Source organism: Embiotoca jacksoni, unplaced genomic scaffold, assembly GCF_022577435.1.
Source record: "Embiotoca jacksoni isolate LCO1_2020_lvr unplaced genomic scaffold, fEmbJac1.0.p SCAF_19, whole genome shotgun sequence".
NCBI classification, from domain to species: Eukaryota; Metazoa; Chordata; class Actinopteri; family Embiotocidae; genus Embiotoca; species Embiotoca jacksoni.
The window spans coordinates 10,107,546-10,130,730 of NW_027185329.1; the positions used below are offsets into that span (position 1 = coordinate 10,107,546).

The following is a 23,185-nucleotide window of genomic DNA, read 5'->3' on the forward strand; positions in this document are numbered from 1 at the left end:
CATCAGGGGGGCTATCTTTGTTTAGTTTCTGTGATTCGACCTGATCTGCAAATTATTTTTTGCCTTTTTTTCCACTTGTAAATGAAAATAATGATCAATGCTCAAGACATTAACTTACACTGTAACTAACTCGGTGATCTCAGCTGAACACGTTGAACCTTGCAGTTACCAATTCATCGTCAAGGTTTTTGTTCAACATTCACCATTTATCTTCCCGTCTCTCTCCGCCCCCTCACTGAGTTACCTTCACGTGTGTGTGCTGCTCCCACAAGACTGCTGATGCTGACTGTGGTGACTTACTAGCACAGCTCTGGGCCTTTGCCTGAGAAGACCTAACCACCTTTGTGTTGGTTTTTTTTAGTCATGGCTTCCTGTGTGACATAAAGTTTACTGGGTTTTGTTCATTCCCTACTGAGACATCAGTGTGGAGGAGTCATCCCAGAGCCTGTGGATTTACGACACGGGATGTATGGTCTTAGTTTTCTTACTGAAAATGTTTAATGCTGAGATCACCTGAAATGGAAACATAATTCCTGCACTGTCAGTAAATGAGCCGATTATTGTTGCACTTCCTTTTTTCGTATTTTTAACAAGTTGATAAAAACTATCATAAAATGAATTGGACTTGAGTAACAATCCACCAAGTGTTGTTTTTGTTGCTAGGATTTTTGAAAGTTTGGTATTACATGTCATATTGGAAAGGTTTGCATTTGCAAAAGATTATTTGCCGAGCATCAGGTCTGCCTGTGTTTAACCACCACCAGGAAACGGGCACCAGATCAGGTTTCTGAGGGGCCGTGGGATGTTTACATCACCCAACATGGAAACTATTGCCTCAATACTTGACCACAAATGAAGTAATATTTCACTCCCAGCCCTTCCTGGAAATTCTGCACACCTCTCCCTGTTGGTTTTACAACATTTTATAATCCAGTCTGCATTGTAGATTTTTTTTTTATTCCCCCTTTAATACAATTAAACATCAAATACTGACAGCAGACACTGTTTAAATATAACACTGAATCAAATTGCTGAATCCAAGCACGGGGTGACTCGTGCAGTGTGTGCCTCTGCGTGAGACGCCGAGACGGCATCATCCGATTTCCTGGCAAATGACTCAGCCAACTGCGACTGAAAAATGCAAACAAGCAAGTGAGCAGCAGGTTCGCTTTTACCTCGAGGTTCTGCATATGGAAATACCAATCTTCATGTCAAGTTTTGCGGGTATTTGTGTTTATGTTTCTATTAGTCAAAGTGACACAGGGAGTGCGTGTGTCACTACAGCTGTTGATTACATTTCGTTTCCCCTCACACTCCCTGGAGGGGGCACCCACACCTGGAATACGTTTCATACTTAAAACACAATATAGTGTAAGTCACCGCAGCGATTGATTTACCCGTCTGCCACACACAAACAAACACACGACACACTCCCACACATGTACACATGTAGGTGCAAACTTCTATAAAAAGACTTCACCAAAATAACAAGCTGCCAACACACCTCCCTGCATCTGCTCCACTATTATCTTTCAATCACACCTATTTATAACATACACTGTGTAATATACTTTTTCACCAAAGAATCCCTTTGTAAGCGCGTGTTCAAAGTCTGGCTCAAGGGCACCTCAGCAGAAAGCAGGTGGGGGGGTGGCGGGAGAGGGGGAGGGGGCATGCTGTGCTGTTCTGCAGACAGTGCAGTTTGCTGTATAGAACAAAAGCTATAGAAGAAAAGGAGATTATTTTACAAATGATTTAACAGACTCTTTTGCATTTCATCTGGAAGTAGCACATGATAAAAAAAAAACCACGTAATTTTTATTTTTTTAAACAGACAAATGTCCATGTACTTTGTTTTTTATTTGAAGCTTGTTACTGATGTTCAAGAACCGCCTCATTACATGTTCGTCTGCAAACAGAGAAAAATAAAAGAGGGGCGGTGGAGTCATTTACCTGATGAGATAAAGCATCGACGATTTTCTTTTGATTTGCTGCTTTGTGCGGCCAAAGCCTGCAGACTGTTCCACCAGCTCCTCAGTGGGTGTAGATAATGAACAAACGGTACTCTACGGCTCGCAACCTTGATAATAATCATGTGAGTTGATAAATATGAGGTGCCTCAAAGGTCAAATGAGAAGAGGGAGAGATAGATTGTGATTTAATTAGTCCTGAAGCGAGCCTTGTTCTTACACAACAGTCTCGCTTCAATTAAATGTTCGAATCCTCAGAAAGTTCTAATTACATTGAAACAAAGGGAGGCGCACAGGTACGAAAGCTAGACATCCATGGTTCCACGCTCTCTGTCTTTGTGTGTCTGTCTGTGAGCAGATATTCACCTGGCGCCTTTGCCTCTCAGAGGGATTTTGGGTATTAGTGGTGCAGGCTAACAATGTGACAGGTGAGTGTCAGGACTCCACGCTAACTCCGTCCTAGGCACATTTAGCATATCAAGTCTGCCTTCCGTGTGCCTGTATGCTTAACCTTAATCCATCCCCAGTCACATTTCTACAGATCCCGTGTTCTTTTGTGAGAGTGATTACAGGGACCACAGCTGTGATGACTAAGGTGAGTGTGTCCATTAATAGATTGCTAAATTAAAATAAAATGCACCTGTATTTGTTCAGTGAGTCAGTCTGGATCAGTGCACCAAGAAAAAAAACTGTTTGCAGTCAAATTAAAAATGTTGGAACATCTACGTCAGAAATGAAAGGTAGTGAACGAGGGATGAGCCATGTGAAAACAGTGGCAGGATATGTACCTGCATTTTCTCCAGCCTGATACAGCCAAGGTACAGAGGAAAGAACTACTGAATGTGGCTTTATTCGTCGAGATAAGCTAGAGGGAGGCGTGTGAACGGAGAAGGAAAAAGAGAGAGAGGAAACGAGTCCCAACTTTGGGTGTGGCTGCTTGTGATTTAAAAAAAAAAAAAAAAAAGTAATTCAGTGCACAACTCATTCATAGCAGCACTGCTTGTAAGTCCCCATAGAATTAAGCAGAGAGTAGGAGTCAAGGAAAAAAAACGGGAGGAGGGAATAGGGAGTAAGAGATGTGAATGCAGAAGAAAAGAAGAGATATTCAAAACAGAGACAAAGAGAGAGGAGGTGTGTGTGTGTGTGTGTGTGTGTGTGTGTGTGTGTGTGTGTGTGTGTGTGTGTGTGTGTGTGTGTGTGTGTGTGTGTATTGGGGTGTGTGTGTGTGTGGGGGGGGGGGGGGGGCAGAGAAAAAGATGGGAATGCAAGGCAAGAGGGGCCGGTAAGGTAACAAAGGGGGGGAGCAGAAGGGAGGAGAGAACACAGAGGAGAGAAAAGGAGGGAGAGGAGAGGATGGAGAGCCGGTACATGCTCTCTTGTATTCCCCACAGCCCCTGCACTTCTTTCACTGCCTCTGTGTTTTTGGCATGCTGACATACAGAGGCCTTCAGAGACTTGGTGTGTGTGTGTGTGTGTGTGTGTGTGTGTGTGTGTGTGTGTGTGTGTGTGTGTGTGTGTGTGTGTGTGTGTGTGTGTAGATGTCTACAGTGTCCTCTGTATGTTTGTGTGTCTGCCTGAAGTGTCTGTGTTTAACATGCAGCCTGATGGGAACTGTTTTTGCTCATTGCCTTACTGCAGCCCAGGGAGCCATTGTCGACTTCACTGCTGTCCTTTTCTCTGTTTTTCTACTCTAGTCTTTTTTTCTCCTCTCCTCTCCTCTCCTCTCCTCTCCTCTCCTCTCCTCTCCTCTCCTCTCCTCTCACTCTCCTGCCTCTTTGCCAGCGAAGGCAACCATTCATAACAGCTCGATAGCAACAGACTGTGTAGAAGATAGCAGCACACATTCCCAGGCCAAATATATGAAGCTGTGATAGCAGCAACGTTTCCTTGGGGACCTATGTGTGAATTTCAATGGAAACATTTCAATGGAAACAATTCAATGGAAACATTTCATTGGCTCGGGGGACTAGTGTTTGCATGTGCGTATACACACTCATACAATGATTGTATGGGTGGAAGCTGCTGATTATCTGGGTGTCTCACAGGACCTGGAAGCACACACACACACACACACACACATACACACACACACACACACACACACACACACACACACACACACACACACACACACACACACAGCTTTTGTTTAATAGGAGAGGAGCTATTGTGCTGCCTGCATAGTCAGATCGTGTGTGAGCAGTTAGCTCACTAATAGCAGGTTTCAGACAATTTTGTGTGTCAGCAATGGCTGACTCAACAAACAGAGCTGAAACACAGGGGAGTACAGATTCCTACTGTACACTCACATAATGCTAATGCACACACATCATTTATAATGCATACAAACAGAAAATGAGACATATTATTAAGACTCCCACACACACACACACACACACACACACACACAAACACACAAATCCTGTTTGGTCACCGCGGGTGTAGCCTCGAAAGAGCTGGAACCAGGCATTGAATAAAAGCCGTGGCTTTTTGAATGGCTGAGCACCACAAGAAAAGGGCTTAGCACCAAGCTCTGCATTCTGTTTCAACAGCCTCTCACAAACACATGGCCTCCCTCTCTCTCCGACTCGCTCCAACTTTCTCTCTCTCTGCCCCTGCTATTGTTGCTCTTAATACAGCCGCTGCTAATATAGTCATCTGCCAACATATCAGATCACCTTTCAATGCACTTCCAGTGCATCATGTAATGATTGTGTTGCATCTAATTAAAGATGGCAACTTCCTGTTCCACCCGGAACAGCTGCTTGTGCGTCTGCAGTGAGGGGCAAAGCCCCAATGCGGTCCACATTTTCCACATGCCAGCGGCTTCCAATTACTTTAAAACAGTTTAAAAGACACTGTGGTGGTAGAAACCAAAAGGCTTGAGGTTTGCTTGTTTCTTTTCTACTTCTCCTCGGAAACTCGCACAGACAGGATAAACAAAATAACAGAACCAAAATGGGAACAGGGGACTACCCTATTAGCATGTACTCCAGCTAGATGTAGTAAAAGCCGTCTTTTGGCTCATCGAGCAACCGCTCGTGATTTATGAAGATGTTGCAGAGTAATTATCACGTCAATTATCACCGCCAGTCATGTTAATTTCCCAGGTATGCCCTCATTTACCTGTGAAGAAGAAGAAAAAAAGAAAATGGCAGATGGGGAATTTTACTGGATGAGTAATTATACTCTACCCTGCCCCACCAGCACACATAATGGCACCCCCGCTCCCTCATCCTGTCTTTTCAAAAGGAGTGATGAGGAGGACCGGATGACGTGCAAACCCTGGCGGGCTGCTGCTTCTCACATCAGCTTGTTAAGCAGGCAGAGGGCTTGTTAGCGTTTACCTGCTGGCCCAGCCATTAACCATTCAGGTCAAAGATAGAAAGAACAAAAGGGAGGTTAGGGCAGTTAAAGTGAGGAATGCATCCTGCCAGGTCAGGGCTGTGCGGTTTGAGTGACTGACACACTCTCACGAACACACCCTGTCTGCACCAGCCACGCAAATGCACACACAAAGACCACAGGAAAGCAAGCTATTCCTCCTCTCTCTTTCTCTTTGTACCCTCACATACAAGTCGGGGGAGTGGTGCCTTATGTAAAAAATTTAATTATATTAAACCTTAATGTCGCATGCGACATTACAAATACAAACAGGGACAGGAACAATGACCCAGATGCACTCACACACCAGATGCTGTTTGTATAAAACACTGGGAAAGGTAAACTGGGCAGGTCAGCTGTGAGATGTTGTCCTTTCTCTTCCACTCACAAATCCTTCCTTCCTTTCTCTTCTGTTTCTCTCTCCTTCACACATATGGCTACCACTCCTGTTTACCTCCATGTTTTCCTCCGCCCCAGGTGTGGGTTTGTTATAACTAACTTAAGCACCTTTGAGACTTTGGAGTGAAGTCTTTGGTGTTTCCACCCCGATAAAACCTTGACGCCAGCATTGCTCTTGTGCATGAGATAGCAGGATACAGCTTAATTTCTGTCCGCCTTTTTCCATCCTTTGCGATGTGAACAACGGTTAATGGTCTATGATGACAAACAGCTGCAGACTGATTACTGGAAGGGCTTTATATATTTATTTCGTGGACCGGGCTTCATTTTATTTGTGAAGCGGCTGGTGGCAGATAAATGTGTTTATTTGTTATTTGGCATCATTAACTTAGAGTAAAAGGGGCAGAGGAGAGACCATAATTATTTATGGCTATTTTGTTTTTCGATGCCACATAACCACAAATGGCTCGCATAGATTAATCACGCTGATCTGTTTTGGAGTGGAAGCTCTCCTTCACACACTATCTCTGTCGCTCTCCCTCCCCTCGCTGCCACCAAGACTCTTGTTGGACCCGTATTGCCTAATTGCCACTGAGTTAATTAATCTCACACTTTGCTGCTGTAATAACTTGACTTTTTAGACCTCCTCTGTGCAAATGGACTTTGCCTCTTTAGCTGCTAAAAGCAGCAGTAATGAACGGGCCAGGAGAAAGGCACGCAGAGAGAGAAAGCCTCGGAGGCATCCATAAAAAAAAAATCTTAAAACATGGCAGTGTCAATGCTTATATCTACTCAACCTTACATGTACATTACATTTACATTTTAGCCATTTAGCTCATGTTCCTGCAAAGTGGCTTCCTGTAAGTGTAACAGTACAGGAGAAAAAAAAATTGAGTTCCCAAAATGGCAGCATTGCAAGAAGCAGACAAACATTCAGACAAAATCCTCATGTGACTCTGAAGGTCTGATGCCATGTGATGGAAATAAAATAAGAGGAAGAAGGAGAATAAGCTCCTCGCTTTCAAAGCTACTCAAAAAAAATTGTATTATATGTATTTTAAGTCCTTAGCATAATTACCACAATAAACAAAATCACTGCTGTGTTGCTTGGCAACCTTTCACCTCCAAACTATATTTTAGAGTTCACTGGGAGACCCACTTTATGGCACAAGACAATAACAACATTTGCTGTACAAACATCACAAAACTGTATCCAAGTCAGCAACATGATTTCAGTACAATGAAGGGCTTAAAAACACATCCTTTTTTTCTCAAAAGTTTAGGGGTAGGGATTCATTTGTATTTATTAGAATAAAAAAGGAAGAAGATTTAGGAAAAGAGGAAGTTCATTAAATAAAGCTGACAGTGGCAGGATGTGGAAAATTACACCCACACTAGAGCCTTCAGCATCTGCACTACCTGTTCTCAGCCCAGCTCAGCATTATCTGGTCAATCCCATGGTCAGGGATTGGTGAGGTCCCAAACCTTATTACATATTAATATATTTAACCAATGGAGAAAGGCTCAATAGATGGTCACTGCAGAGAATCCGGGCTCTGGGCAATTAAAAGAAATTGACGGATGGACAGACAGACATCCAAGGCTGCTGGAGTCCATATGGCAGGGGGCTTTCAGAGGCCCACTTCAATTACATAAAGACCTCTGTGCATTGGCATGACACACAGAGGCCCCCAGACAGCACCAGCAGAGTAAGAGGGAATAAATCATACAGCAGTTAGCAACACACACACACACTGACACAGGCACAGTAACAGACACACTGGTCCCAAAATGCAGAGGCTTCACACACACACACAGCACTGGTCAACACAGACAAAATTAGCTTTCTATTTCTCTTTAAGACTTGCATCACCCTTCCATACTCAAGGACCCTCACACACTCCAGCAGGTCTACTAATCCAAAGCCAGTGGAGTGGCCTAAAGTGTATGCCTTGTCTGCTGTTTTGTCTGACGATGTCTTGTGTGCAGCGTAAATCTAAGACAAAGAAGCTGGTCGTACATCAGGACAGGAGGCAGGAGAGGGACGCTGTCAAAAGTGAGGAGGGGCGAGTTTCGCCGGTTTGGCTGAGTGACGTGGAGGACAAATGAGATCAAGGAGGGAACAAGGAGCTTTGGGTTAAATGTCTTTTCTTGTTTTTTTTCATTTTAGAAGACATACAGTGTAGATATTTTTCATTTTGTCATCTGTTTAACTCACCGTCTCTCCTTCTCTTGGGACATGGGCTACCCTGGCTAATGTATTATTCACTCTTCATTGATGTGTAACTAAAGCTGGCAGTTTGGAGGGAGCGGGGTGTCACCAATTACCCCTCACCACCACGACCTACACACAGACACACACACAGTAGTCCAGCCACAAGGCCGCCAGGCACCCATTGATTAATGTGCTGACACAGTGCATGTTTGCGCACACACATTTTCCTGTATCTAAAACGTTTCCACCTTACATGGATGTGTGTGTGTGTGTGTGTGTGTGTGTGTGTGTGTGTGTGTGTGTGTGTGTGTGTGTGTGTGTCTCTCAAGGGACACAGAAGGTTCATTTGGGAACGTTAACAGGAGCACAGAAATATTATAGAAATGCCACATTATCACTGGGAGCACCAGTAGCGGTGTGTGTGTGTGTGTACAAAACAGGGTGTGGAGCCTTGGGAGACAATTGATATTACGGGAAAATTATATACACATGAATCAAAAAGTTTTGTTCAAACATTTGCACGAGTCATAGGATAAAAAGGTCAGGCTTTTAAGACAATCAATAGTTAGTCCATAGATTAACTTGTGCTGTTTCGACGACAGTTTTGAAATGATTTTATGTGGACTGAAGTGTTTGGAGGTGAAGCCACTCCGAAGGAAGCAGCAACCAGAGGAGCAACAGGTTTTATTTGTGCATTCTGATGCACACAAACAGCAGGAATCTTGTTTTTGCACTAAAGGTTGTCCGAGCCAGTCAATGGTTAACTTTTTTCATCACTAACCCAGAAGTTCCCACCTGCCTTATTGTGATACTTATAAGACAGCCTGTGGCAAACTTACCTAGTTAAAAAATAACAATCCCAATGTTTATGCCTAAACTCACCCATTAGCACATGTGTTCTGCTGGGTTCAGCTCTGTTGCGGCCTGTGGCGATAAAATCAGAAGGGAATAAACAAGAACGAGGTGCAAGTTTGTTTTTCTCCACAAAAGGAGACATGGGAAATGAGATGTGTAAAAAAATATCAGCTTGTTTCCATCCAGCTCGCATGTGTTCTGTCTACCTTCAGCGCAAATACACAAGCCGGTCTACTTGGTGGTCCACGTGAGCTAGGTGGGGTTGCTCCAACCGCAGGGTGTGGATCAGCACTGACCTGATTAGTCATCGGATCTGACCCTGAACCAGCCAAAGTGGGAAGAATACAAATGAATCGCCAGGGCTACTGGCCAGTAAATCTGACTTGCGAGCAGTGTTTATGGGATTTAAACCGCACCACACAAGGCCGCAGCGGATGGGCTTACTGATCCTGAGCAGTGACTTCACTGTTTAAAGGAAGGGGAAAAATGCTTTCGGGCATGCGTTTGCTGGACTGATTGGTAGTTCCAGTAATTATAAGACTGGATAGGAGTGATGTCATGTTGCTGGCATACTTTAATCACATAGGTGTTACGAAGTCAACAGAATGCAGCTGTTGTTTTTCCATGTTTGCAACTAGCCACTTTTACAAAGGCAATACACATTTATAAATAAATAATGGCAGAGTTAAATCTGCAAAGCCCACGCTGCTGTGGGAACCATTTCACCCAAATGAAACCTCTAGTTGTGTTTCTTCGGTTCTCTTCTATATCTAATGCCTGTCAAGGCTCAACACATTCAGACTGCTCTATTCGTGGGTTAATGAACAGGTGAGGAATTAGTTAGACAGATGGAGATGGAAATTGATTTTTTTAAGTGTTGCCTCATTATCCCATGTGAGGCACTTTATCCAGTGCCACAGAAACACAACACCAGACAATGTGGATTGTGTAACGCCAAGGTCATGTGGGTGTTATCGTTTTCTGTATGCATAGACGAAATGAGGGTCGGTGGTCTTGAATTGCCTGGAAGCAGGGCCATTAGCGAGAGACTAATTAGGGGAGACCGAGTGGTCTCCAGTACCCGTCGAAGCCAAGATTCATAAATAAGTAAGTGCAGGGGCAGCTTGGTCGCTTAATTAACAAAGCGTGAAAAAAGGGCGTGAATCCCAAGAGGCACAAACCCAATCTGGTTGCAAGGATGGGCTATCGACAGCGTTCCTGTCTATCGTGGTGGCATTGATTGATAGCAAGCCAAATTGAATCTCTAATCATCACCACCCTTTTAGTTCCTGCACTCTTGGGGATTTACAGAGGCCAAAGTGGCACAGAGGGCCATGCTTTTGTGTCCCTCTTCTGACACTGGTGGCATAAACATTGCAAACCCCTGCTCCCCCTCTCCCACATCCTTTCCCCCGTGTTCACTTGACCATCCCCATCTGGCCAGGGGTTATCTGACCCCTGCGTGTGTTCTAGCTCCCACTTTCATGTCTCTGCCCATTGTTTTCACACTCTAAGCTGTTTGGCTCGGTATTTAAATCCCAGACACCTCCTGCAACTCACACTTAGACACCCTCTGCCACCTAAAGCAGCATATTAAGTTACAGCCCACTGAGGCACCCTCGCCTTTCTTTCTTGGAGCCGTTTCTTCTGCGTTAATCTTTCATATTGTCCAAGCTGACAGGCAAAGAACATGTTATGTGAAAAAAAAAAAGCCGAGGGCGACAATGACGTGTTGAAAGAGAAGTGCGCGTCAGACCTGTCATATAGGTGATAGTCTTTGAACCTGATTTATTTTTGTTTCCTTTTTCCCTTTACACCATCTGGCTTTTGTGAGATACAAGGAACAATTTCAGAATGAGCAAAGATGTATTTGCCATGCCTTGTGACTGCACACTCTCCTGTCCCCAAGCACAACAGGGGAAGTCATTGTGACAATCAAATCCTTATCAAGTCCTGGACAACAATAATGGGTCTCCTAACAGTAAATGACATCTGTCTCCCTGCTGCTGTCTGTCGCTTTTGGGATTTTGATATCAGAAGGCCATGAGATAACCGGTGGGGGAAAATAATACCGCAATTAGTACTGACTGTAACTGTGATAAGCTGCAGTTACAGAAGAGGGAACTGAAGAGAGGTAGAGGGTAGAACCGTGGCTGTAAAGGTTGACATGAGGGAACAAAGGACTAGAACAACAGTTTAACAGAGGGTGCGGAGAGATCACAGACTTAGAGCAGGGCAGGGAAAGGGACAAGGTGGAAAGCCTTAAGGTTTTGTCTTCTTGGGAAAAGCCTGCCAGACAGGCCAACCTGTCTGGCTGGCACAATACATGCGGTGGGAACCTTGAAGATGTTGGTACCTGATTAACTTGTTTCATACCACAACCCCAGTTATACAACCTCAGACTTCCTCTAATTAAATGGTAACACAATATATTGGTTTATACACATTAACCATTAAGACTCTAAAAAAACAGATGCTTGAAAATGACACTGTGCTATGTTCCCAATGATAACCTTAATTTTACAAAGCTTTGAATTTCTTGCACCTTTAACTATGGGCAGGTAATAAAACAACTATGCTCGGCTCTTGGTAAGCTTGCAATTACAACTCTGAGATTTGTGTTGACTCATTTGCTCCCTCTGCCTCCTGTTCAACTCTAATTATTTTGTTCCATCTGCCATTGACTCGCATATTCAGACAATATTGGAGATTGCATCTTGAAATTGTTGCTCATTGTTTCCATTGATTGGCTCTGGTTGTAAAATGAAAAGAAAAAGCCGCCGGCAGACTCTTTCCAGACTACATCAAAGCCTGGACCCTCCATGTGGGACCAGGATACAGAGACTGAGGGTAATGGAAAGCAATGGATCTCCCTTCTCAGGTGCATTCCTGCATCTGGGAGGAAGCTGCCTGGTGTGAAAGTAAGGACTTGGACGATGGATTGGTGGCAATATTCCAAGTCAGGAGATTACAGTTTCTCTGCTCCGATGGATCCCACAATCTCAGAACCTACTGCTGCTCTGTTTCTCACCTCTCCGCACTCCTTCCTTCTGTTCTTCCGCTGCCTACCTGTCCCCCTCCATCCTTTCTCCGCTAAACCTAACTCAGTTGACCTTGGCTCCCCACAACCTCTGGCCTGCATAGTTGCTTCACTCAACACCTTTTGAAATGAACTGGCAGGCCAATGAACAGAACTAAGTGGCGTTTGAAAATAAGAACCCTCTGAACCCTGTCCTCTTGCCTCCCTCTTTTTCTCACTCTGCATGGCCTCACACATACTCATCGCTCCAGCTTTAAGGGGCTTTAATAAATGATAACCTTTCTGACTTTGACTTGGTAGGTGGGGGAGTGGAGCATAGCGAGAGTTGGACTCACCATACACATCGCTCACCTAGCCAAGTTAGAGGCTCAAACTCCAAAGGAGCATGAGGTAGTTTATGCATCATAGCAAAGAGGGGGTGTCCAAAGAATTGAAATCCGCTTCCTTCTATCTGTTATTGCCCTCCAGTGTTGTTGGAATCCAGAGTGGTGTCATGTGAGTCTTGCAAAAGGTAAAAGAAAGGTCAGATAAACTTTTGGGGAGAAGCCTTGCCCGCTTGATCTTTTTTAATCCGGTCTCTGTCTTTCATTTCACACACATACACACTGCTGCAAACGGTGAAAAAATGCCACATTTCTGTGGAACCACGGTGGACAAGAAATGAGGAGCCTTTGAACTGTATGGATGTTTCAAGCCCCTTCTTCTCCCCTCCATCTTGGAGCTCCCCTGCTGCTCTGTCAGGACAGGGAGAAAGAGGCTGATCGATTGGCTCTGACAGAAATGAAATGAATGGAACCAGCTGATTGATTCATTAGCAGAGGAGCGAATGAATGTGGATGTGGGCTCTGACCCTCAGAAGCGGGCGCAAGGGGTGAAGTTCTCGTGGGGGGCTGGTGGATGTGTACTGAGTGGAGGTAATGCTCGCACATATGTGTGTGTGTGTGTGTGTGTGTGTGTGTGTGTGTGTGTGTGTGTGTGTGTGTGTGTGTGTGTGAGGGGGAGGTCAGATGGGATTTCCAAAGGGTGTGAGGGGGGAAAGGGAAGCTGTTTATGGCCTGACTTGGCACAGAGGGAGGGGGTCAGCCTATATTGTCCGGTGCTTTCATCTGACTTGTTGTAATTAGTCATTCACAGCACTCAATGTCAAATCCCTGTTAAAATCACAGCTAATGACCACCATGTCAAACAGACCTGGAAACACACAGGCATGTATTTGAAATTTACGATGTATACAAAATACTTTTGATCTGCTGGTGAGTTAGGGGTAGAGTAAACTTGGAGTGTTTGTGAACATATTTTAGGGGATGTAATGGAAACAATTCTGAGTGCAATCATAGAAAATGAAGTGGCTATTATCAGCAGGGAGACACTCAGCCACTTACAGTGGAACAGCAGCTCTGTGAAATGGCTTAAACTTATGGTAAACCAACAGGGTGGCCTCGCCTCCTTTTCTTTGTCTACTGCTGAGAACACACCACGGTGACATCTGTGTCACACCACTTTATAGCTCTTTGCCATCTACACTTCTACCAAATGGACAGGTGGTAGGGCCCACTGAGTAACACCACACCAAAAACAACACCTCCACATTTGCTAGATTGCCCTCATGAATCGCTTGCCTTAATAACAACCATTTAGGCTTTTTGACCTTCCTTTCATTGCCCTCTAAATATTGCACTCACTTAACCGTTAAACTTAGTGTGTTACTGAGACTCCATTTCACCGCTAGCTGGGGTTAAATAAATGCTCTCTTATAGCTGGCAACGTCTGAAGGCGGCCGCAGAGTGGAACCATGGAGATTATGTAAATATCCTGACAAAAGGTCACATGTGATTGGTGCTGCTGCCACTGAAATGAGTTGGATTCACCCTGTACAGAAGAGCGTGTTTAAGATGTTCAGAGTGAGTTTGGTGAACTGTTGATAAGAGAGCAGGGGTCTGGTTGAAGCAGCCGCTCTTCTCGAGAAGACAAGAAGAGAAAGGGAGAAATATTTAATAGAAGCGGGGAGCCCTCTTCTTGCCTGCGGGCCTTTTGAAGTGTAGATGAAGTGCAGGTGGTGAGTGTTTTTGACACCAAGGATAAGAAGTGGGACAGAATAAGGTGTAAAAGCAGCCTGCCGCAACACTGTACTCGATGTGAACGGGGACACTCAAGCACAGACCCCTCACCAACTAAAATATACACCATTCAAGCACCCCTGTTCGCACACATGCATTATGGTTAATTACAGTGGACATTTGAGCCCATCACATCAGTCATGACTTCAGCTTCTCCTTTGAAGCAGTGCCTATCATCACACATAGGCCGACTCAGGGTGGCTGTTTGAAAATTAGCAAAAGCTGTTTCCTCTCCTCTTTAAAGGAACAAGGCCTGGAGCTTGGCCGTCTGCCTCCAAATGCCCTACCATTAACCACCCAGCTATATGGTGAAACTCAACAAAGAAATCTCCTTCCCCATTTCCTGCATCTCTCTTTTCCTCTTATATTTAACAAGACCGGCTAAGGCCTAAACCAGGTAATGTGGCCTTTCTTCCCCTAACCCTAACCCTCAAGGCACACTGTTTTACAGCTGTGTCCACTCTCCAGACAGATGTAACTGCCCATTTTTTAAAGACAAATATCAAAGATTTCTTTCTGCTCCGTTGGCCAAAATTTGTTACAAGAGTCTGTAGCTCGTAAAGAAATGGTAAGAGGAGGCCCTGAGGTAGATCAAACCGCTGCGAGGAGAAACTCCACCCTTCAAAACTCTTGCACTCCTTCAAACTGTCCCTGCCTTTTCCTACTCGCTAAGTGACAAGTACACGCTCTCAGCCGTCTCTCATAAACAGTCCAGGTTGGTGATGACAAAAAGAAGTCAAGCGCACATCACTGACCCAGGCTGTGCTTTTGACCTGCTCTGTTTCTGGGAGTATTTATGTGTTTCAATGAGCCGTGGAAAGCTGCACAGTCGGTCTTTCTAAATATACACATCCTCTTTCAATGTATTTTTATTTGCCACTGGAATAGGATAACCCCTGGAGCTTGATTGTGTTCGGACAACTATTGTTGAGAAGGAACAAGACTAACCTTTTTTTTTTTTGAGAGGGGTGGGGGGGACCCGCCTCAAAATCATCCAAAGAACCCCTTCATGACCTTTGGATAGGGGTGACGGGACGTGGGTTGAGCGTGGGTGAAGAGCACAGCAGGTACTAAATCACTTACAAATCTGGACATTTTGACACATGGTAATTTCAGCTGCACTTTATAGACGTCCGGTGCAGACAGATCCTATAAAACACCAACTCTGATGGTCATTAATATTATGTCAAACATTTCATCAGAATTTTCAGAGTCATTAATAAAGCTTAGTAAGGACCTGGAGGGGGATGATTCCGGTCTGAGTGAGCTTATCAATGTAAAACACCCATCATCCCTTCACACACACACACACACACACACACACACACACACACACACACACACACACACACACACACACACACACACACACGCGCAAACGAACAGGGAAATACATTTTTACACTTGCTGGGCTTCTCCATGACGAATAACAAATGTTTGGGATAATATACACGCAAGAACAGGCAACTAACTTTCTTTTCTTTTTCAGAGAGGATCAATTGGTGTGACAGGATTTTGTTTTCCCGTCTAAAATCGAAATGGAGTTTCTGCAGTGGCGATCAAAAAACATCATTTTTATCGGACTTTGAGTCGAACCTCACTTCGTCTTATTAATGGATGAAATAGTGTCTCCATCTCTCTATGCAGCCACAACATTATTTTACTTTTATTTCACCTCAGTGGAGCGGGGGACATCCTAAAATACCGTACCTGCAGCAACGCACACAAAAATACTCTCCAACCCTGTAACCTCCCAAACACACACACACACACACACACACACATACACTGTAAATACACACTCCTACCTCGTAGATGTACCACCCATCTTGCCCTCCCTGTGAGTGCAAAACCTTTCCTTCTTTTTCTCTTTCACTCCCTGTGTGTGTGTGTGTGTGCGCGCGTGCGTGTCTGCTTGTGTGTGTGTGTCTCTCTCTCTCTCTTTTTCTCTCCTGTTCTGCTCGGCTAACTGCAGACAGCAGCAGTGTGTCTGTGTGGTGGGCAGGCAGGCCCAGACACATTCACCCTCCCCTTCTTGCTCTCGACAGTGGGTGTCAAAGACCTGCCATCCCACAAGGCCCCTCTGTTGGATGCCAGGACAGACCGTGCGCACAAACGCCATTTACAAAACAGCACGAAAACCTGTATGCCGTACACACACTCATACAAATTTTGGTCCATAACATGCCCTACTTGGAGCCTCTTCTCATAAAGCTGATGTAAGTTTAGACAAACAGTGGTTTGTTTACATAAATATAAATATATAGCGGGAGAACCATTACAGCATTAATGTGAGTAAGATAAAACTCATACATAACTTGAATAGTATTGATTAATTTGTCAGGGTTTAAATATCGTAAAATATAGCATGTCATATTATTTTTTTTCGCTTTAATAGATAGAAAAGTCAATCACAAAAATGTAATGTAAATGACTGGCTTTTACTATTTTAGTATTAGTAGTTGCCTATAGTTGCCGTGGGTATCGACGGAGACATTGACTCGCTCTGTGAATTAAAAAAATGTCTACTAATAGGTAGGATTTAACCACAAACTAGTCACATCCTACTGTACAAAGACTACTGTATTACTGGAATAATTACCCTCATACTGGTTTTGTTGCTGCTGGATATTCTCCCTTCAGAAGTTGAGCTACTAATTGTCTTTATATGTAAAGCCCTAAACAAATACATGAAAACTGACTCATCTTCAAGAGAGAGTCCACAGAAGAATGCTGCTTTGACAACTTCCCTCTTTTCTTCCATGTTTACTTATGTTCACTGGTTCACCTTTTACTTGTCCACCTGCTTCGTCCACTTCCTGGTGTACGAAGGTGCCAGGAAGCCCTGACACGGCTGCTGCCTCTCTACATGTGAAATTCCAGCTCGGTGAATCTTTCCATGCCGCCATTTGAGCCATGACCCATCAGCCGGTGAGCAGCGAGTGCTCCCGCAGGCCTGTTGCATCTGTAAAGTCTGTCAACTCTGTTGCTCTCTGGGTTTCTGATCCAAATCCGCCCCATATATCCCAACCGGCCCCCCCATACCGTCCCACCCCAACTCCCAACATGCCGTCATCCACTCCCCCTCTTCTTCCTGAGCGCCTTACGCCAATCTGAACCCAAGTCAGACAGAGTACATCTGTTCAACATGGCTGCAGCCTAGCATATGACCTACCGACTGGCTGGGATCCCTGTGGAGGTCAGTATACCAGCGAACAGACAGGTCTGATGGACTGGCACAGTTGTTGTGTATCATGCCTTTATTTCCTTCATTATTTCTCTGAGACAAGTGAAAATCTACGATCAGTCTGCATTAATGTGCCAATATGTGACTCTAAAGGAAGTATTAAAAATGTAGTATTTGAGGTAGAGTTTAAAAATGCAATAAAAATGATGGGTAAAAATAACGCTTTCAATTTAAAGTGTATATGCACTTTGTAGTTAGATGACCACCACAACCAACAACAACAGTGATGATAATAATACCAATAATATTCATGATTTCATGATACTTCATTATTTTTTTATTTTTTTATTTACAGAATCTTTATTTTGGTTTTAAAATATGAGCAACACATTTTTGTATTAAAAAAAAAAATGGTGTTTACATTTAAAAGTATGATTATGATTATTATATTGTTTTTAATAGAAAATGTGAATTCGTGGCTAGAATGCACAAGAGGCTAAATCGTCCTTCACCCGTCCAATTGATTCGAAATTGATAAATAGCCTTATCAATTGGTAATTGCTTCTAGCAGAAGACAGCTAGTCTCTCGATTCTAACCTGATTCTGCGGTTTCAAAAAGCTGAGCGGCGCTGATCAATAACACCGCATTAATTGAGACTTTCAACATTCACTGTGTTGTGGGTGCGCATCTCTTAGCGTTGTTGTTTCATTATATGAAGATCATGGGTTTGTCGAGTTGACTTGTAAATAATTAATCAGAAAAATATAGATAGATAGATAGATAGATAGATAGATAGATAGATAGATAGATAGATAGATAGATAGATAGATAGATAGATAGATAGATAGATAGATAGATAGATAGATAATGATTCATTAGCAGAACTGCCAGATGACTTTGCTTTTATTTTGCTAATTCACTTTCACGCCTCCTTAGCCCGTTTCCACTCGGCCCTTGAATGGTCTGTTTGTGTGATGGCCACCATAGAATCACTAATACTTCCTTTTGTTACTTCAATGGTGATCCTAAATACATTTGCTCAGTGATTAGCCTTTGAATGTTCTGCAGACGAGCTGCTGAAGTAAAGTTTGACAGAGCAGCTCAGCTCAGAGTCCCGTTCAGGTCCGCACAGACCGACGCTGCGCTCTGAAATACAGCCCGGTGAACGGAGGCCTCCGGACAGCAGTGTCCGGACAAAATGGCCCCATTACTCTCTTCATCGCGAGGGTTAATTACGGTTTAGCATATGCGACCGTCCAAAACCTGTAAGTGCATCTAAATTTCATCCTGTATTTTTTTTTTTTTTTTTTTTTTTTTTCTATGAAAGTGAATCAATGAAGTCGCCACGGGAGGTTAAGGTTTAACTTAAACACATCTTAGATATGTAGAGATTCACTTCTGGTGGAAACTTGACTCTCCGCCATGTATCCTAGTAAAATAAATATTTAGTTTATATCTCTATTTTTTTATGATCTGTTTCTGTACAGCTGTTACTAAGTCTCATCATCTCCAGGTGGAAATCATAATAAAATAATGATGACGGCGGCGCAGGGACCTCCCCTGCTTAGAAAGCGAGAATAAATCATGAGAGTTTGATGAGAAACGTGCCAACTGAAAACAGGCACAGGAAAGCTCCTGTGGAGGTGTGATCTCACCCACATAAAAACATAAACATGTGCTCTACAAAAGCCCTGCTTGTGCGTAATCACGCCACCAAATACACAGCCATAAATAGAAAAAACACAAATCACGGAGGGGAACCCTGAGCTGAGTCTACAAAGTCCACTTGTTTTAGTTTACATAGAAAAGAAAGTATACGTTTTTTTTTATTTTTATTTTTTATCTAAGTGAGGTTGATGTATTTTTAGATGTTAATAAATATAAGTTGCGCCTAAACCTTTGCTCACCTGAAGCCATCGCAATGCAGGATGATTTTTTTTTTTTTTTTTTTATAAAAGCAGGACACATTCGATTGCTTTAATGGCGACACGAGGGATTGCATTAAGGCAATAAACTCAGACAAACGGGTTCGAAATGTGCTGCTCGCTGCCCTGTCCTGAATATCAGGAGGTCGCTCTGCACTGCTCAGACCCGGGTTTTTTTTTCTGTGCTTCCTCCCTCCATCACGAGTAATTTACACCCAGGGGTAAGCAAAACGCCTGCGCGCTACAGAGGACTGTCATCAGAGCAATTTGTCTCCTCAGAGCACCGATAGCAGCTGAAAGTTCAACAGCCAAGGCCTCTCTTTACACCCGTCGAGGAATATCACTGCAACACCCAACTTCGCACTTAGACAAAAAAAAAAACACAAAAAAATAACCGTAGTTCCATCATCTAATAAAAACAGAAAAGAACAGAAGTGGAATTACAAGTCTTGAGCAGACGACAATTAACACATTTGACTATCCAAACTCATAAAAAACATGATTCCACGAAATAAAAAAATGTGACTTGATTATTTAATTATTTTACAGTCACAAAACAGCCATTGTAATTCTACACAAAACCACTGTCAGTCTTTTATAGGACTCATTTGAACCACGTTAAAGCACCCAATCAGCTAAATGAGGTAAAAGAGGATTCCGATTATTGCTTAGTTCTGATGTTTGCAACCACAGAGAGCTCAGAAGCTCTGAGTGTAACTGGCACATAATGACATATTTAAAAGTAAACTCAATTCACAAGATTGAAGACATTTACTTTAACTACGCATCCACTCAGGGTTCGGATGTGAACAGAAAAAAAGGTCAGGGAGAAAAAAGAGGGAGTAAAATAAAAAAATAAAACATGAATTCTTTGAGAGCTTTTTCAGTGGGTTGTGTGTGACCCCGGGACGCGGACAGACGCACGGTGGACCTGGGTAAACGTGCCCCCGCCAGGCCGCTTGTTTCTCCGCCATAAAGCCAGATATCCCAGAAATAAGTCCCAGCCGCGGCCATAAATCAGCGCGCTGTATTAAAAGCTTAGGTAAGCCCCCCAGCCAGGTCAGTCGACTGCAATTTACGGCATCACTTATGTAGGGAAGAGATTGTTCTAATAAAATACATCAACTTCAAGCCTGCGCGCAGCCAAGTCGCTACTATTGTCACCAACCTCTCCCTCTCTCTGCTTCTCTTTCCGTTTTCTCCCTCTGTACACCTCTGGAGCCCCCAACTCCTGCACAAGAACCCACTCATACATTCAAGGCATGTGTTTTAAGTCAGCGGCCCCCAAGTCCGGTGACCTCCGGGGGTGACTGAGATGGATCCAGGGGGTCCCAAAGAAAATAAAATTAAAAAAAAACTACCATTTTGCTCAGCAGAAGTTTGATGAGCGAACAAGTTACTTCTGGACTGCAATTCTCATTGCAGCCCACTCCTGCCGCCTGTTATATGGAGGTACTAACAAAACAACAAACCTTATCAGATAAGCTTTACACTATTGTCCCCCTCAGCACTCCACCAAAGCAGGTGAAGCAGCAGCGTGGAAAGCAATTTACAGTCACATTGATGATTTCACGTTGAGTTCAAGAAGCAGCGTGATCTTTTCTCAGCACCGACTTCACGGAGTTTTTCCCAAATTAAGGTCAAGATACGCGGAGAGCTGAATCAGACGCACGCGGAGCGGTGCTGCGCCTGATATGCAAGTCTCAATATTAATTTATAATGAATTAGTTTTACGAGAACTTTCGCTTGCAGCGAAGCAAATAAACGTGTCGTTTCACTGCAGAGTTGTCTTTTTCAGCGACAGAGAGCTGTTCATAGCTGCTGTTTCAGTTTGATTCTGGCAGATATATATAAAAAAAAAAAAAAAAAAGTAGAAAATCATCAAAAAGTAAAAAGAGGCAGATTTTTTATTTTTTTTCAAACCCATGACAAGTTTATTTCCCCAGTAAGAAACAAAGAATAAACCTATCCAGGCATTGTGCGGACAGGTCGAGAAATGAGCTGAGAGAGAATTGCGTTCACTGAGCCAGTGGCCCACTGTCCTAGTTTCCTACTGGCATCACAAGCCAACCGGGAGCCTCGCCTGATGGGCTCCCGCATTCACGGTTCAAGCTTTAGGCCTCTCTCAACCTTATTTCACTCTTCCTTCTTCATATTTCCCAAACACGACAGAGAGAGAGAGAAATCCCAGACAGTAGGTCAGAAATAACAGAAGAGTGGGACACCAGAGAAACTGCACACAGAATCTATCATTGATTTTACGCACTGCAAACATTCATACTGAATCTAAACAGATGGCCTGTCACTGGAAGCAACTGTTAAACATATAATAATCAATCGATACCATGTAAAGAAAAAATAAATAAATAAAAGAAAAAAAATCAAATGACCAGAGATAAATAAATAACAGCTCATCAGTGAGAGGTTTTATTTACCAAAAATAACATTTTGTGCTTTCAGGCATTTATGAATAATTATAGATAATGTGTAGATTCGTCTTTTAAAATGAATTCACTATCAAAATATAGACTATTATCGTATTTTATTTTCAAAAGTGCACTTAAACCGATACGTAGTCCAGATGTCAAAAGGCCACACTCGAACAAGCCTAAAATACACGCAGCCGACCTGAGGGAGAGAGCCGGGGGGAGCCGCGACTCCCCAACGAGATACAGTGAGGAGCTAATTTCCTTTAAGTGACAAAGAAAGCGAGCAGCTTTCAGGCAATGCCTGACTTAAAAAAAAAAAAGAATACACAACTATCATTGAAATGGATGAGCTTTAGTTGACGCATAACAGTTGTGTGTTGAATCCTGTGCCGGTCACAACGCCTCGCCGCCTAAAGCCAATAATACCATTAGCGATCCTTAAATCGAGCCAGATGGCCACTTTGAAGATGAAACGTTAGTTTTAATTCGGTGCTGACAGAAAATGAAGAATTTGGGAGCGCAGGAGCGTCAGGCTGGGGGTACCCTGAGAGAGGCATGGGTGCTGGCTCGCCTGGTTATAAAGAATACGCTTCGGGCAGACTGCTGTGCGCAACGAAAAAGCATGTGAAGATGAAATTTCTTACCTTCAACGGCGGACACCACGGGCAGCAAGAGGCTGCATAAAAGCAGAAAGTAATCCATTGTCATAAAGCGGTCAGGTCGGACATGTAAATAGACCCACGAGAGAGAGAGTGAGGAGGGAATACAATCCTGGGGGATCCGACAGTTCCACGCACCCAGTCCCGTCCCGGTCCCAGCTGTGTCAAGCTTCCCGGACCAGAGTTACCCCCATTCACCAAAACACGTACAGGTGGGAGGAAATAACAGCCTTGGTATAAAAATGTGTGGAAAATAGCAGCCCTTCTCCCCTTTTCAGTGATCTCCAAAGTGCCTTATTAAACCAAAGAGAAGGCAACGGGCGCAAGTCTTCCAGTCCTTTCCCCTCGCATTGAGCGAATAAACTGAAAACAGGTAGTCCAGACAGTGGTCAGCATTCGGAGGATATTTCCAGCAGCATTTCGTTGATATTCAGTATAAAAAAAAAAAAGAAGCAAATACGAGCCTCCCAAAGAGTTTCTCTGTGTGGTCAGAGCAGGAGAGGCAGAGATAGGCGCACTGGTGTCACAACCAGAGTGTATAGTCCCATGTAGGCATGTGCACGGCTCACGTGCGTCCACGACCAAGTGGTATTCCTCTAAAGAAACAGCCGCGGTTTATAGATATTTATTCCCTGAGCGAATTTCTCGGCTTTGGCTGCTGCGTAAACCGTCTGCTTCGCTCGGCTTGTGCACTGGAATGAAGCGCACGGCTGAAGGAATAAGGGGAGAATGGAGAGAGAGAGAGAGAGAGAGGGAGGGGGGGGAGGGAGGGAGAGACCAAGGGGGCAACGGGAGGAGGGGTTACGGTTGAAGCAGCTGTACCGAAAAAATGTCTACCTTGACAATCATTTAGTCTCACATTTATTATCAAAATAAAATCGCTGTTTGTTAAAAAGTAGGGCGCGTTAGGGAAAAAAAAAAAAAAATTCTTGTTCCCAGCGCAGCCTTTGTCTCCATCTCCTCCAATGAATGCAGCAGCAGACTTCTCTCTTCCAGAGTAGAAC

The 23,185-nt window shown here is 43.7% G+C and overlaps 1 protein-coding gene across 12 annotated transcripts in view; it reads right to left on the reverse strand.

The window, feature by feature from the left end:
- The window catches only part of LOC138200603 (ephrin type-B receptor 3-like), a 61,937-nt gene extending 39,052 nt beyond the window's left edge, over window positions 1–22,885 (reverse strand). For all 12 annotated transcript variants that reach the window (XM_069153429.1, XM_069153425.1, XM_069153422.1 and 9 more), the window contains exon 1: window positions 22,167–22,885. In XM_069153429.1, the coding sequence (XP_069009530.1) occupies window positions 22,167–22,230 (64 nt within the window). In that variant the 5' untranslated portion in view covers window positions 22,231–22,885. The remainder of the gene's footprint in view (window positions 1–22,166) is intronic.
- Between the last annotated feature and the right edge of the window lie 300 nt (window positions 22,886–23,185).